Source organism: Rhipicephalus sanguineus, chromosome 11 (assembly GCF_013339695.2).
Source record: "Rhipicephalus sanguineus isolate Rsan-2018 chromosome 11, BIME_Rsan_1.4, whole genome shotgun sequence".
NCBI lineage: Eukaryota > Metazoa > Arthropoda > Arachnida > Ixodida > Ixodidae > Rhipicephalus > Rhipicephalus sanguineus.
The window spans coordinates 129,424,667-129,439,704 of NC_051186.1; the positions used below are offsets into that span (position 1 = coordinate 129,424,667).

At 50.0% G+C, this 15,038-nt stretch overlaps 1 protein-coding gene across 2 annotated transcripts in view; it reads left to right on the forward strand.

Annotated features, from left to right (window-relative positions):
* The first annotated feature begins 361 nt into the window (after window positions 1–361).
* The window catches only part of LOC119374364 (sprouty-related, EVH1 domain-containing protein 1), a 120,793-nt gene continuing 106,116 nt past the window's right edge, over window positions 362–15,038 (forward strand). For both annotated transcript variants that reach the window (XM_037644446.2, XM_049420482.1), the window contains exon 1: window positions 362–782. In XM_037644446.2, coding sequence (XP_037500374.1) covers window positions 760–782 — 23 coding nt within the window. In that variant the 5' untranslated portion in view covers window positions 362–759. The remainder of the gene's footprint in view (window positions 783–15,038) is intronic.

Genomic DNA, 15,038 nt, shown 5'->3' on the forward strand with positions numbered 1-15,038 from the left:
CCGCCGCCCCGCCAAAGCGTCCGCACCCCGGCAGGCAGCATCCAAAAAACCTCCCCCGACTCCGCTGGCAAGCTCAACAAAACAAACACGGATACGGGGAAAAAACGTCATCGCGGCTTCGTAACTCGAATCAGAGGACAACTATGGTAAGGCGGTGTTCGGGTAAGCGTGCATTCGTCGTTAGTGTCCATTTGCGGGTGATCGTTCGAGTCACACGGGGTGATCGGGACGCGCACTATTTCTCCTCAGACTCGGGGCGCGGAGGGAGCTCGGCGTTGGCCGATCCCAGAATGCAGCGCGGCCGGCGCGGCAAGCGCTCTCTCTTCCTCGCCACTTGCTCGCTCGCGGCGAGAGCGGGAGACGCGTTTCACGTCGTCGTCGGGTACGGACTGCGAGCCGAGTGGAGCGGTGGTGTGAAGCGGCGAGTGTGGGGGCTTTTGTGAGTGCGTGTGGCTGGGCTTGTTGGCGGGGCAGTGCGGAGAAGTGGCGTTCGGTCGACCCGTGAGGGTGTGTTGTCCGTGCTGAGTGGCGTGGGGGGTTTTACTTTTCTTCGAAGAAGAAGAAGCGACGTGCAACAGCGATTAGGAAAGAAAACTCCGTCGATGACCGTGCGGAGGACTTCGAGGCAGCTTCACGACGGCGGCGGCGACGTCTTCTTGCCGGGCAAGTCGGGGCCCCCGTCGGCCTACACCTGAGGATTATCGCAAGACGGACGACGCCCGCGCGCGACAAAAATGACACTCCATCCGAGGAGGGAACATGACCGAAGCTAGCTTCCACGAGTGAGTATTTCGTTTCGTTCACCGGTTCGTTTTTCCGCTTCTTGAGCGCACGTATTCGCCTTTCTCCGGCTTCTCGCTTCAAGAACCACGGGTGCCCCACAACCAAAATCGAGGTACCCCCCCTCCTTACTTCGCCACCGCCTCCGCTCACGCGAGTTTTTCGTTGGCCGAAAACACCCGTCTCTCGCGTTTGTTTTTTGTTCGTTTTCGCGCTCGCCATGTTAGTAGATACGTTCGTATTAGCCTCTCCCGATCTCTCGCCTCTAGCCCGAACGCGGCTAGCGAGTTCACTGTAGTTAGAGAGAATCCCGACTGCTTTCGCCTATCCAACGAACCGTCGGCGCAAACAGAACGACGCGGTGGTGCCGCTTCGGTTTCGGGCCTGTTCGCGATGTTGTGCCACGCCGAGCGCTGGCGTCGCCTCTCCTTCCCACAGTGTCGTTCGCTCGCTGCCACTTCTCGTCGTCTCCTTCAACGATCGTTCCTTCCCATTTTTTTACCCGCTCTCTTTCGACCCTCCGTTCGGTCCTTCGTTCTTTCTCCGTCCTCTTCGTGGGGCTCTCCGGAGAGAGGGGGTTTCACGAAGGACCACTACACCCAGGGGCGGCGCCAGGATTTTTTTACTGGGGGGGCACCCACGACAAGTGGGTGCCTTCAGGGGGGCAGGGAGGCTGGGAACATATGCATTGTATTTGGACTATGCTTGCTCTTGGGGGGGCAAAGGGGGGGGCAGGCGGAAATTTTGGGGGGGCTAGAGCCCCCCCAAACCCCCCACTGGCGCCGCCCCTGACTACACCCCTGCAAGACGCGCGATTCAAGTTCATCCCTCTGGCACCATCGCGCTACCGAGTGACCCGCAGTACGACCCCAACCAACTGCAGTTGTTTCCTCTGCGTCTTCGTTCGTAGCCCAGCTGGCCCAGCCTCGTTACGCGGCGACGCTAGGACGCCGCATCTGTGCGAGTCACGAACCTAGAAACTGTGGGTGTTAGGCCTACCTCCACAATCACCCCCAGCGCTGCCCCACGATTTTCGTTAACGCTATTCCCTTCTACTGTTTAGGCTGCCGTGAAACCGACAGAGCAAATGCAATTCCGAAAAAAAAAAAATGAGTAAACGAAGTTGTTAACGTAGTTGTGTGGCATGACTGAAACCGAAAGCGTTCGCGCGCAACCGGTGACTTGTTGGTCGTCGCGCGCGCTTTTCAAAACAACCGAATGGTGCCTCCGTCGTTCAAGCCTTTAATGATTTATTTTACCCGTTTCTATTTTAATCCGCGCGTGCCCTGGCTGCTTTGCGCCGCCATCCCACGACGTATCGAACGGATCTCGCGTTAGCGCGGGATGGTTTAAAAAGGGGCGAAAGAAAGCTGCGTGTTGCGAAAGCAATCTCCCGGGCAACCAACACAGCGTGTCTGCGCGTTTATCGGGTTTAGAAGCGATGGCGCCGAGTGGTAACTCCCTTGCAGTTACGCATGGCGTAAGGACGTGACGGTGTGGTATCGTTTTACAAACGTACGCTTACATTGCGGAGTACTGTCATCTGAAAATTTTATTGACTTAACTCGGCGATGGCTCGTAAAAGCGCTTGCTCTTGTAAACAGGTACTATGGTTTAGAATAGGAATCGTAGCTTCAACGCTATTTGGGTACGTACGCTGTTTTGGGTACCCAAGAGGTTAGTGTATGACGCATGCACATTGGCAACAAGTGCCAACGCAAAGCTTTGCGTTGGCATTCTAAATTTGCGTACGCTATTCTAAAAATTTAAAAGTCTGGGCTTGCAACTGAACTCGAGGACGCGAGTTTGACGTACGCTTCCCGACCACGACGGCATTTTGATGGGGTGCAAAATGCATGGAAACCAGCACCGCTTACACATAGGTACACGTTAAAACACTTGTGGTGGTGAAAATCAATCTCGTGTGACCTTGCCTCCATAGTATCGTGGTTTTGGCACGTAAAAACCCCCATAATTTATTTATAAAGGGCGCCGGCGGCGGTGTTTGACCCAGCCCTGAACGGTGGCATTGATTCATTCATCAATTCGTCGTGTCTAGGGACAAATGTCCGAGTTATTTAATCGCCGCAAAGGACGAATGGGTCTGGGCACTTTCGTGTTCAAACGTGTTTGGGCGCGTCGGTCATTCAGTCGCAGTGTTTCCTTACATACATTCATGATCGTTCAAGTCAGAAACAGACGCACTTTTTTTTTTCGTTAACTACGTGTATGTGCAGTACGTGTACGGTCCCTAGAAACCGTAGTAAGTGCGCGTACCATTTGCCGCCTGTTTCGCTTTCTTATCTCTCCTTCACAATCGTTGTTGCTGCTTCGACTAGAGTACAGGGGCTTCAGCTTCAACAACAGTCGCGCTGCTGCTTCCTTTTTTCAAAGAACGTAAACGGCTGTCAGCTGCGTTTTCAGCTTCCGCGATTGGCTTAAAAAGAGTCTCTGTTGTTCCGGAGAGCTAGAGAGAGAGAGAGAAAGGACAGCTTCTCAGGGTGTGTGGCTAGGAGCTAGGAGATAGTACGGTGAGGAGGGTGTCCGGAGGGAGTCTCTCGTCGGCGGCGGCATATGCGCCCGCTCCCCCTCCCCTCCTCGCTACACCCATCCGCCCGTCGGGGTTCTATTCAGCTCCCCACTTCGCTGCCCCCCTTTTTCTCCACCTCCTTCATCGGGCCTGTTGTGTGCGTGTGTGTGCGCGCGCGTGAGAGCGTCGTTTCCTTTCTTCATTCTATTTCCTGTCCGCGCTGCCGCTGACGTCGTGCGGCGCGGCGTTTGTGTTGCCGCTTTCGCTCCCTCTCTTCTTTTCTCTCGTACGTTTTTGCTATCTGTGCGCCGCGATTACTCTGTTGCCCGCTTCTTCCTCCGCTTTCCTTCCTTCCTTCTTTCATTCTACGCCGTACTCGTCTGGCCAGTGTGTTTATAGCCCAACTCACGAAAGCCATTTCCGGCGCCGCACGGTTGACCCACACAGTCGTCCGCTCTCTCTCTCCCTCGCATGACGGTGGGAGTTCGGCAAGGCTGAAGATCCCGCCACGCTTGCGTTGGCTTTCTTTTCAGTTTTATTCTTCTTTAAAACGGACTACAGCTGTTAAGATCTCTGGGCTAGCATGGTTGGTTACTCTGCCTTACACTCTCGGCAAATGCAGGTTAGGCGCGGTTACTATTACACGTAGTACGTAGTGAGCGTTGCGGAAACGTCACCGACCTATGGGGAGCGTCGCATAACACGCAAATAAACGAAGAGATAGCACGGTTGGCCTCTTTACCAATCTTCAACTGGAGCTTAGTACAACTCAAACTTACGGTCACCCAACTATCTTCAAACAGTAAAACCTGTAGTTTTTGCGGTTTTCTTTCGCAATACGCAGAAAGGGACGGGATTGGCCTGATATACTGGCGGTCGATCGGTTTCTAAAGCTTCAAAAAATTGAGCTTTAGTATAGCTTCTAAATTTAATAAGTATGCCCCCAAGGTCTAGGCAAGCGCCGTGCCACTGGCTGGCAGTTGTCAGCTTGCTTGCACCACCACCTACCCAATTGCCTTATTGCCCGCTGCTATTTGTTAGTCTGCATATGTTTTCATATCAAACAATTATTAGTAGCATAGAGAAACAACTTCACATGCGCAGAAAGCTCAATAATAAAAAGAAACGCAGACTTCCGTTATAGGTCCTTTGTGCTCTCTTGCAAGCCGGGGGTCTGCGTCCCGACCTTTTGGGAGCCGATCGCGAAACGTAAAAACTCTTTTAAGCTAGCTCAGCTCTCTCTCTCATTCTAAAAACTCGCTCGTGTGTCCCTGGAGCTTAGTGCTTGGACGCAGTGCTTGTTTACTTGACAACAACTCGCTCGTCGTTGATCCTATAAGGCGCAGAAAGATGTCGTCGCTCTGTTATCATTCGCGAAGTACTCGTGTCTTATCAGGAGGAAGATATTTCTCCTACCTAATGGTCATCGAACGATAGCGGTTCGAGGGACCTGCAGTGGAGGCGCCGGCGCATTCCTGTTGCTTGAAAAGCGGCTGTGGTGTCCGATTATTTTTACCCTCAAATCCGGATGCACTGATCATTATAGTACGGGGCGTCAGTCACTATTTTAGGGCGAGTGTATAAATTCAAGGACTGTACTGCTCAAATTGTAGCCGAGCCGGCGGCGTAATTATTTGCGCGATATCGCGGACGCTAAGCAGAGCACAAGCTAAAGGCCTCTGCTCTGACAGTTGATTGACCTTGTATTCACTTTTAAGATTTCATTCACGGTTCAATTCCCATTTAATTCACCTTAATTCAGACGTCGTTCACTTTAATTCAATTTTATTTTATTTAATTCACCTCTCATTAACTTCAGTGAATTCACATGTCAGTCACCTTAAATCGTTTAATTCACCTTAATTCGCATTTCATTCACCTTACGCACTTAATTATCACTTCTAATCACTTGGCATATCCTTACTACTTTACATCACGTTTGATTCACCCTCAATCAACTGTTAATTCTCACCCGGGGAATGCAGGTATGCGCCACATGTGACTTTTGGTGCCATCCGTAGTGACGCCGGCGGACGCCGGGTTTTTTTTTTTTTTTTTGTTACTCATGAACCACGTAAAGCTTTTTTTTCGCGTAAATGTGCATACGCACCCGAACATCTTTACAATGAAGTGACTTGTACAACGTAAGATTCCCTCCGTCCTGGCTGCATTACGAGGACATTGCGGTGCACGACCTGTACAACGAAGTCTCACTTATAACGAAGTGCACCAGTAGAGCATCTGGTAGCATCGCCCACCCATTTCGACGGCTATGCTATATAGTCGGTTACAACCTAAAAACAATTGTCAGCGCCGCCCACAGCGACCGCTGTCCCGCCCACAGGGAATTTGCACGAATGCTCCGCCCAATAGCGCTTACTCGTTTTCGTGACGTCAAGCGCATCTCGCGTGATTCAGATGGTTGGCTTTCCCATACAGACACTCGTTTGTGTCGCTGGCTTTAGGTCGGAGATTCGAACGCCCTGGTAAATTTTGTCGCGGATTCTGACATCGCTGCTTGGGCAAACGTAGTGTTTTAGGTAGTAAGTGACGAACCTTTAACTCTTGATATGCTTATTATTTATAGTATTAGCCGAGAAAAAGTACTTACGGTTCGAGCGGAAAGTGGCTAGCACGACTGTCTTTCACGTGTGAAGGGAGCGCAGCAGGGGGGCGATCGGAGATCTGTTCGTTCCGCTTGTTCGTTCTCCTGGGGAAGAACAAGCGCGCTGATTGGCTGAAGCGGGAGATGCCACTCAAGGCCGGGGGGTGTCGCCATTTCTTTTTTTTTTGCTTGATCTTTTCTTTTTTGGTGACGTCATATTCGCGGCATAACGAGTGGGGTGATCGGAGATCTCTTTTCTGCGCCGTTCGTTCTGTACCCATTCTGGCGGCGTACGCGATTGGCCGAAGCCGGTAAAAACCACGTCTCTGAGGGGCGTAGCCACTTTTCTTTTTGCTTGATGTTTTATTTTTTGGTGACGTCATACCGCGTCATAACGAGCATGTCGTCTGCTATAAACGAACGGAGCGCGAGACCGTTCACACGCGTTCTCTCGAGCGAACAAACGGCTTCGCACGGCATGATGCGGCGGTTGCGGCTGCCGCAACAGCTGATTTTGAGAAAATGGCGCTTGCGACGTGTGCTTCTCTTGCGGTTGGAGGTGCGAGATGCGTTTGAAGACATGAGCGAGTGCGGCGTCGCTTTCTCTTCTCGAAACGAACAGTGCGAACAAAATGAACGGGCCTGCCTGTGGTCTTACGCGCAGGGACTTCTTAGTTCAAAAGCGCTACCAGCTACTGCCACGTGTCGTCCCGGTCCTCACTCGTGAACGACGGCCCCAGTGGGCGCGACGACGTAGGTATCTGTGGGTGCTATTTTATAAAAGCCAGCTGAAGCTCCTTTTGACGATTCGACACCCGGGAGCCAAGCCAGACATTCCGAAAAATCTTGAAAAACTGCGTCTGAAAAACTGCATCTTGAAAAACTGCGCCAACCGCTACTTTTCTCTTTTTTTTTTTTTTCGCGTGCACGACTTCACATAGCGAGCACGTTAGAAAAAGTAACACCAATAAATATCAGCGCTCAAACCTATTGCTGTTTCAGAAACTGTTTGAGCTTGAAAAGAAAAACAATATCTTTTCGTATAACAACTGTATTTATTAGAAGGCGAAAAACGCTTCGTTTTGAAATATACGGTCCCCTTGCCGAGGACAAACGATGCGCGTCTACTTCCGGAAAGCTCGCCGCTCACCGCTTGACTATTGGCTGTCCTCTTCCTCTCGGCGGAAGAGAGCTGCGGACCGCCCACTTTTGTGACGTAACACCGCCAGAACGAACGCGGAACGAACAGAGATCTCCGATTTCCCCCCCCCCCCCCCCCCAGCTCTCAGGGCGGATTGGATTGGATTGGATTGGAAAAACTTTATTTACGTCCTGCAGAACGCGCTCAGCGCGTAGCGGGCGTCTCCCACGTAGGGACCGACAGAGAATATCTGGCGGCCGCCTCGTGGGCCTGCTGGACAGCCCATTGCTGGTCGGCGAGAAGCGAGCTTCTGAGGGACGTCTCCCACTTGTGTGAGGTAGAGCCGGGATGAGCGTTTCTACACTCCCAGAGCATGTGTGTGAGTGTCGCCGTGTGTCCGCACGAGGGGCACGTGTCGCTGGGGTACGCGTCGGGATAGAAAACATGAAGCTTGGCGAGGTTTGGATATGTGTGCGTTTGCAGTAAGCGTAGGGTTAGCGCCTGCGGCCTGTTAAGTTTCGGATGCGGGGGCGGAAAAATGCGGCGTCCAAGGTAAAAGTGTTTTGTGATGTCGTTATACGTAATGGGTGCGTCCCGGTTGGCTTCTAACTCGGCGAGATGAGGTTTCCCTGTGACGGCGCGGTCGGTAAGTGCGCGCGCTGCGTCGTGGGCGATCTCGTTGAGGTTGGACGGGGCGCCCGGCACCCGTCCGAGATGGGCAGGGAACCAGATGACGGTGTGATGCTTGAGAGTACTCGGATCCACGCTGCGGAGGATGCGTAACGCCTGATCGGAGACGACGCCACGTTCGAAGGCTTTCATGGCCGCTCTAGAGTCGCTGTAGATGACTTATCGTTTGCTGTCGAGCACACTTAAGGCTATGGCTACTTGCTCAGCTACTTCGGGGTCTCGGGTGAGGATAGTGGCGGAGTTTAGGATCCGCTGCGTGGATGAAACCGCGACCGCGGCGAAGGCTCGGTTGTTGCGATAGGCAGCGGCGTCCACGAACGAGACGTCGTCCGCTTTCACGTCTATGCGCTTGAGAAAGGCGGTCGCCCGCGCAAGGCGCCTGCCTCTGTTGTAGTCGGGGTGTACATTTCGCGGAATGGGATTGATCGTGATGAGATCTCGGATTTCACGGGGAACCGGCGTCCACTCTGGGGGGTCCCCGGCCGTCGAGGAGAAGCCAAGCTCGTGCAGAATATGGCGGCCCGCCTTGGTGGTCCTGAGTCGGAGCAACTGCGCCCGTTCCTGAGCCTCGGCGATCTCTTCAAGCGTGTTGTGCACGCCGAGCTCGAGGAGCTTCTCCGTGGAAGTGCTCATAGGGAGGCCGAGGGCTCTTTTAACGACCTTTCTAATAAGGGCGTTCAGTTTATCGCGCTCAGTACGTAGCCATTTGTGCATGGCAGCGACGTACGTGAAATGGCACAGAACAAACGCGTGTACGAGACGCATCAAGTTGTCTTCTTTCAGGCCGTGGTGCCGGTTGGCCACTCTACGTACTAGCCGTATGGCGTTATCAGTCCTAGTCTTGAGCTTCTGCACCGTTTGGGTATTGGTTCCGCGGCACTCGATGATCATGCCCAGGACCCGAATGGAGTCTACCCTGGGGACTGCGCGACCATCTCTGGTGTGGAGGATGATGTTGCGTTCGGCCGGGGGTTGCCATCCTTTGGGCTTTGCGCCGCGGCGTTTGGGCAGGTATATCAGCAACTCCGACTTCGCGGGGGAACACTTGAGACCGGTGTGTTCGAGGTAGGATTCGGAGGGCGGAACTTGTGTATTTTCTCAGGTTTTAACCAACCATACTATATAAGGAACGTTATCGAGTCTTGAAAACGCTTATCTACGAGCTTTGCACATTTTTTTGTTTTTTCTTTTCAGTTCTATTTTTGTTTTCGTTTCCGGAAAGTCTTCGTGTGCGTCGCGAAAGTGCGCGCGTACGAAGGTCGCGAACGGAAGCGATTATAAAATCGCGCCTGTTGGAGGGACGCGCTTGGCAGGCGGCGCACACATCCGCCAGGGTACGCTGCGTACGGTTGTGTTTTCCCGGAGTTGGCCGGGCGTTCGATCACAGGCACCCGGAGACGTCGTTTCGCTCAAGAACGATAACAAAGCTCTGCCGCCGTTGTTCAGTAGTCGACTACAACCTAAGAATAAATACAAGCTAATCCCGGCCGCATTTCGATGGAGGCGAAATGCTAGAGGCCCATGTACTTAGATTTAGGTGGACGTTAAAGATCACCAGATGGTCGTCATTTCCGAAGCCCTCCTTTACGGCGTCTCTCATAATCATATCGTGGTTTTGGGACGGAAAACCGCTACAATTATTATTATTATTATTATTATTATTATTATTATTATTATTATTATTATTATTATTATTGAGTCCCTGCCCCATTGTAATCCCCATTGTAATTGAGTACCTGCAACATTGTAATCGACTAGGAACCTTAAAGTAATTTGACGCGTGTCTCGTGAGATGATGCCTGAAGTGTGTGTCACATTTTTAAAGAAAGCTTTTACTCACTCATTTGATGAGGCTATGGCTGAGGACGTGGCCTGATGAGACGATGGCACCGATATTGGCTTGACGACTACTGCACAAATAGAAAAATACATTCAATTCCTTATTTGACGTTTCTACCTCGTTGTCAGGCGCGCATCGTCAAGTCGTACCGAAACGATCTCGTACACCGAGGAAACAGTGGAGTGGGTACCCCTTAGCACAGTGGACTCATGAAAAGAAAATCTGCAAAAACGTAAGGATGGGCTGGAAGGCAGGCATTCCGAAATAATGACCAGCTATTTACCACGGTTCAGTGAAGCAGAAAGCGTACAACCACTGCATACAACCACCTGGGCTGGCCATGTAATGCGTTGGACGGACGACCAGTGGACAGTAAGAGCAACAGAATGGTTACCAAGGGACGGGAAACTCAGTCGAGAAAGGCCGAGAGTTAGATGGAGTGACGATATTAAGGAGTTCGCTGGGATAAAATGCAATGAGCTCGCGCAGAATAAACTGGAGATCATCGGGGGGAGGCCTTCGTGCTGCAGTGGACTAAAACAGACTGAGAATGATGATGATACTGCCGATAATAATATACGATGATCATGATGATGCTTTCCCCGGGATGAACGCACAAGCAGCTGAGTGCTCGTTGAACAGAAGACTCGCGCCCTGCAAGCTCGATTGAAAGGGGTGCTCCAGCACCACACCCCGGTCCGCTAAGGCTTTTCAAGGGGCCCTGCGCTTTCATCGACGAAAGCGTTAGCCCCTTCAGAGGAGAGAGGGGGGCGCCTTGAAGCAGTTTTCTGTCGCTACCGTAGGACGCAGGGAGTAGGACACGTCCCCTCGCTCTCCGCGCGTTCCGACGAAACCCTGCCACCCCCGCTTGCGGCCTGAATGTCCAACGAGACGGAATGTACAACGAGACTGAATGTCCAATAGTGGACATTCAGTCTCGTTGGACATTTCGTCTCGTTGGACATTCCGTCTCGGTTGGACATTCAGTCTCGTTGGACATACAGTCTCGTTGGACATTCCGTCTCGGTTGGACATTCAGTCTCGTTGGACATACAGTCTCGTTGGACATTCCGTCTCGGTTGGACATTCAGTCTCGTTGGACATACAGTCTCGCTGGACATTCAGTCTCGGTTGGACATTCCGTCCCGGTCACAAATTTCACTTTTCCGTTGTCGTTCCACACATCCGAATATTTGCTGTGAAAATTTTCCGAATGTGCCCTAACATTTGCGACGTGCGTGAAAATTCGTTTCGTCGTGATAGGACGTGGCGCTGAGACTGCGTATTACGCACGGCAAGGATATATATATATATATATATATATATATATATATATATATATATATATATATATATATATATTATTTAAAAATAAGAAAAAAATATTTAAAGACCTCCCTTTTGCACCCATTTGCTCATGTTCATACAACTTGATGCCTTTTCAACAAATCGAGTTGAAAGTTCGCGCTTTTCATGCTTTTGTTCTGTGCGTCCTCCCTAAAAATATGTACCTGTAACTTTACCACAGTTTAACAATTATGCAAAACCAAACAGCCCGCTACCTCACCTTGTTGAGTAATCGATTAGCTTTCAGTTTTTTCTCGGTAATCCGTTAGTTTTTTTTTAAAGGTAATTGTAATCGCTGACGCTCTTTCACTGTAATGCGTACAAGCCTGTTCCCGACCCAGTTTTTTTTTTTCACTTGAGCTTCACAGCACTAATATCGACATCATTGGAAGAGTAATAGAAAAGCTCGTGTTCAGGCCGGTTCTGAAAAGTCCTCAGATGATTTTAAACATCATAAAAACGGTTTTATTGTCGCCAACGATTACCTGTATGCTATGTGTTGTAATGAAAAATTATTCACGCGAAGCACTTTGCAAAACGCGAGCAAGATTGGCTACTTCGGTAATAAGCTCAGAAAAAATGAGCAGTTCACAGGGGATGGCCTGATGCTCTCTTCACTGGCCCGGTGCAGCGGAGGTGTAGGTCACCGCTCATTGCACGTCACTCTAATGTGGTGTGACGTCAGTGAAACTTTCGTTACGCTTCCTAGACAGTGACATCGGTGTCAGTAGCGCTAGCGATGGGTCTCGATCGCGAGAATGAGCATTTATACAGACTTTGGAAGTGAATTAAAATATATTCTAAACGTTTGCTGCGTGCAATACTTCGTGCTGAGCGTCCTTGCTTACACAGAAAGCCTACAGCAGGCTTTTTATAGCCTCAAAATTTGGTGACACCACCTCTTTAATGGCATGGTCTTTCCTAGACCGGCCTGCAGTTCTCTTGTAGCCGAAATGCCATGACATGTTTCCATCAAGGTAGTCAAAACTAAAACTGATATCCCACACTCAGCATGCTTCATAATCATTTCGTGGTTCTGGCGCGTAAAACCCAATAATTTAATTTTAAAGGAAAATTTCCTCCCTAGCTTCTTCGACCCGCATTCTTTAAGAGGAAAGAAGAATTGTTCTAGGGGCTCGTAGAAAGCCAACAATCAAGCCAAGGAAAGCATAGGTACGTTATTTGTTAATCTTTTTAACTGTAGTGTAATGAATATGACCTAAATTGAAAGGACTTAAATGGGACGAAAAAGCACACTTTCTTTCGGTGGGATTCGAACCCACAACTTTCGCATTCAGCGCCTGATGTTCTAACAATCAAGCTACGAAGGAGGGCGCTCCCTCGTCCACTTTGTTGGGTATTTACGTGAGCTTGATCCCTGGGAGTGTTAGGAAGCGCAAATCGTCGCCGTAATTAAAAGGTTGCGGGTTCGGATCCCACCGATGGAAAGGGTGCTTTTTCGTCTACTTGGATTTCTTTGAATATGGGTTATAATTAATACATTGCAGTGAAAAAAAGCCACAAATAATGTCCCCAATGTTTTATTTGGCTTAATTGGCTGTTGGGTTTCTAACAAATAACTGAGTCTCTCAAACTATTCTTCTTTCGCACTTTCATAGCAAGGGATTCGTCCTGCCTCGTGACGCTTTCTGACAAAAATAGTGTTTCACACTCGCCGCCTTAGCTACGAGTGGCGCTGGTAACACTCTCAGGGATTAAACGCAGATAGATACCGCACAGAGTGGACGAGGGAGCGCCCTCTCTCGTAACCCTTTAAGGGGCTGTGATGTCCGATTTATGACAAAGATAAACAGGAACAGCAAAGTATGCAAACAACCAAAATAAAGCATTAGAGTAACATATTCTATATACATATGAAAACTAAAAATACAAAATAGAAATAAAGCTAACAAAACTTGAAATTATGGTAAATGCAGTAAAGCGAATACGGAAACAAAAATACGACGCCCGACGACACAGACAGTCAATATTTGCAAAACACACACAAAAAATGCGATATTCCGTTAGGCTATCTTAACCCAATGAATCAGTTGTCTGAGAGATTTCAAACGAGGACACGTTTATCTCTTCTAAATTGGACATTCCGTCTCGTTGGACATTCAGTCTCGTTGGACATTCCGTCTCGGTTGTACATTCCGTCTCGTTGGACATTCCGTCTCGTTGTACATTCCGTCTCGGTTGGACGTTCAGTCTCGTTGGACATTCAGTCTCGATGGACATTCCGTCTCGGTTGGACATTCCGTCTCGTTGGACATTCAGTCTCGCCGGTCACGTGACCCATTGGACATTCAGTCTCGTTGTACATTCCGTCTCGTTGGACATTCAGGCTCTGAATCTGCCACCCCGACCTGTCTTGCCTGCCGGCTTCGTTCCAGCAGGATGAATCACTCCGCACTCTTCTGGTGTGGGACGACGGCTAGGGGGGAGACGTCTCGGGCAAAGCAAAACGGAACGGCCAGCAGTGAAACGGCTCAGTGGTTTCCCGAAGTGGTATTGTTGTTCGCCGTTTGAGAAGGTGTGCCGAAGCTTTTTTTTTTTTATTATTATTATTCCATCTATTTTATAAATGGGCTTATTGTAGGCGCTAATCGTCGGGCTGTTTTGTCGGGCGTCGGGCTGCCTAGCCGAAATAACGTGGTAGTACTAGTAGCGGTCCGAGAGATAGGAAAGACTCTTATTTCTGCAACGCATAATAGTGCAGTGTTATAAGATAAAGCTCGGCGCCGCGCCGTTTGGGGGATGATGAAGGGGAATGAAAGCAAGAGAGCGGAAAGAAGACATCTCCTCTTTTCCATTAAAAAGAAAAAAAGAGAAGATATCAACCGGGGTCTTTCCAGCGACAGCATCCTCAGATTTCGAAACAAGTATCGAACTAATGAGAAAGGCCGAAGTACCTCCCGTATATTCTTAACTGAGAGAATGTTTGCCGCCCCCAGTTCAGTGATCAGCGATCGCTTCCATGCCTCCGCCATAATAATAATGTAACACCTGCCCAGTGTTGACCACCGAATATCTGCTGCTGTCGAAACCTCAAGACTGATTTGGCAACGCTTCAGGAATGGGGTGTTACGGAGTTGTGGTGTGGACGGGGGTTATGCAGCTTAACTACGGGGAAGGGGGGAGGGAGGGCGACTATTGCGATATCACTGATAACGTGACTGTTACAACCGTAGTAAAGGGATTGGATAGCGTCTTTAATTTAAAGCACCAACCGGACGTCGGTGGACATCTTTATTAGGTAGAATGGCCGGAGCGCAAACTCTGCAACCAGAGCAGAAAAAAAAAAGAAAGAAGAGTGAATACAAATACATTTAAAAGCCAGTTAAGGGCCCCTGACAGCCGATTTTTTGTTTGTGACATTTATGTTGCAATAAGTAGGTCTATGTCTTGTAATCACGGAATGACACCGCAAATGCTACTACGTGATGTCTAATTAATCCTAGCAGCGTTAATTATGGTAATTTTTAGTGTAGGTTCAAAACGCGCGCCGAAAGAGGATAAGAAACTAGCGCCGCGCCACGGCGGTCGCGTCTCGGGGCACGCGTGATGACGTACGCTCAGTATTGGGTGACGTCAGCCACGCGCTTGTTGAACTGCCAGTTGGAGAGCACGTGGTAGACGATGTCATCGCTGTCAGACGCAGATTCGTGGCCCTACTCATCGTCTAACGAGTCCGACGACGGCTCGCAAGTGGCAGACGCTGAGGTTGCGAATGTTTTGAACGGAGGAGCCTGGCAATGCAGCGGCTGAAACCGAACGCGTCTCCTCGCCGCAAGGATCGCGGCTGCACTTTTTTCTAGCGCTCCGATGCGTTCGTCTATAGTGGACTCACTATGCGTTGTTCTTTTTGTTTCCACCCGGCAGTTATTATTGCGATAGCAATTATATGGACAGTCTCGGCTGGATTTTGCCGTCGCCGTCGCCGCCGTCATGCACCGTATATGTATAAGTATGTATATATATATAAAGGCCCCAAAGAAAAATATTTCAGAAAATTGCTTCCGAAGCGCGGAATCGAACTAGGGCCCTCTTGCTCCGCAGCGAGCGACGCTATCCACTACGCCACGAAACGCAGATCCTCCAC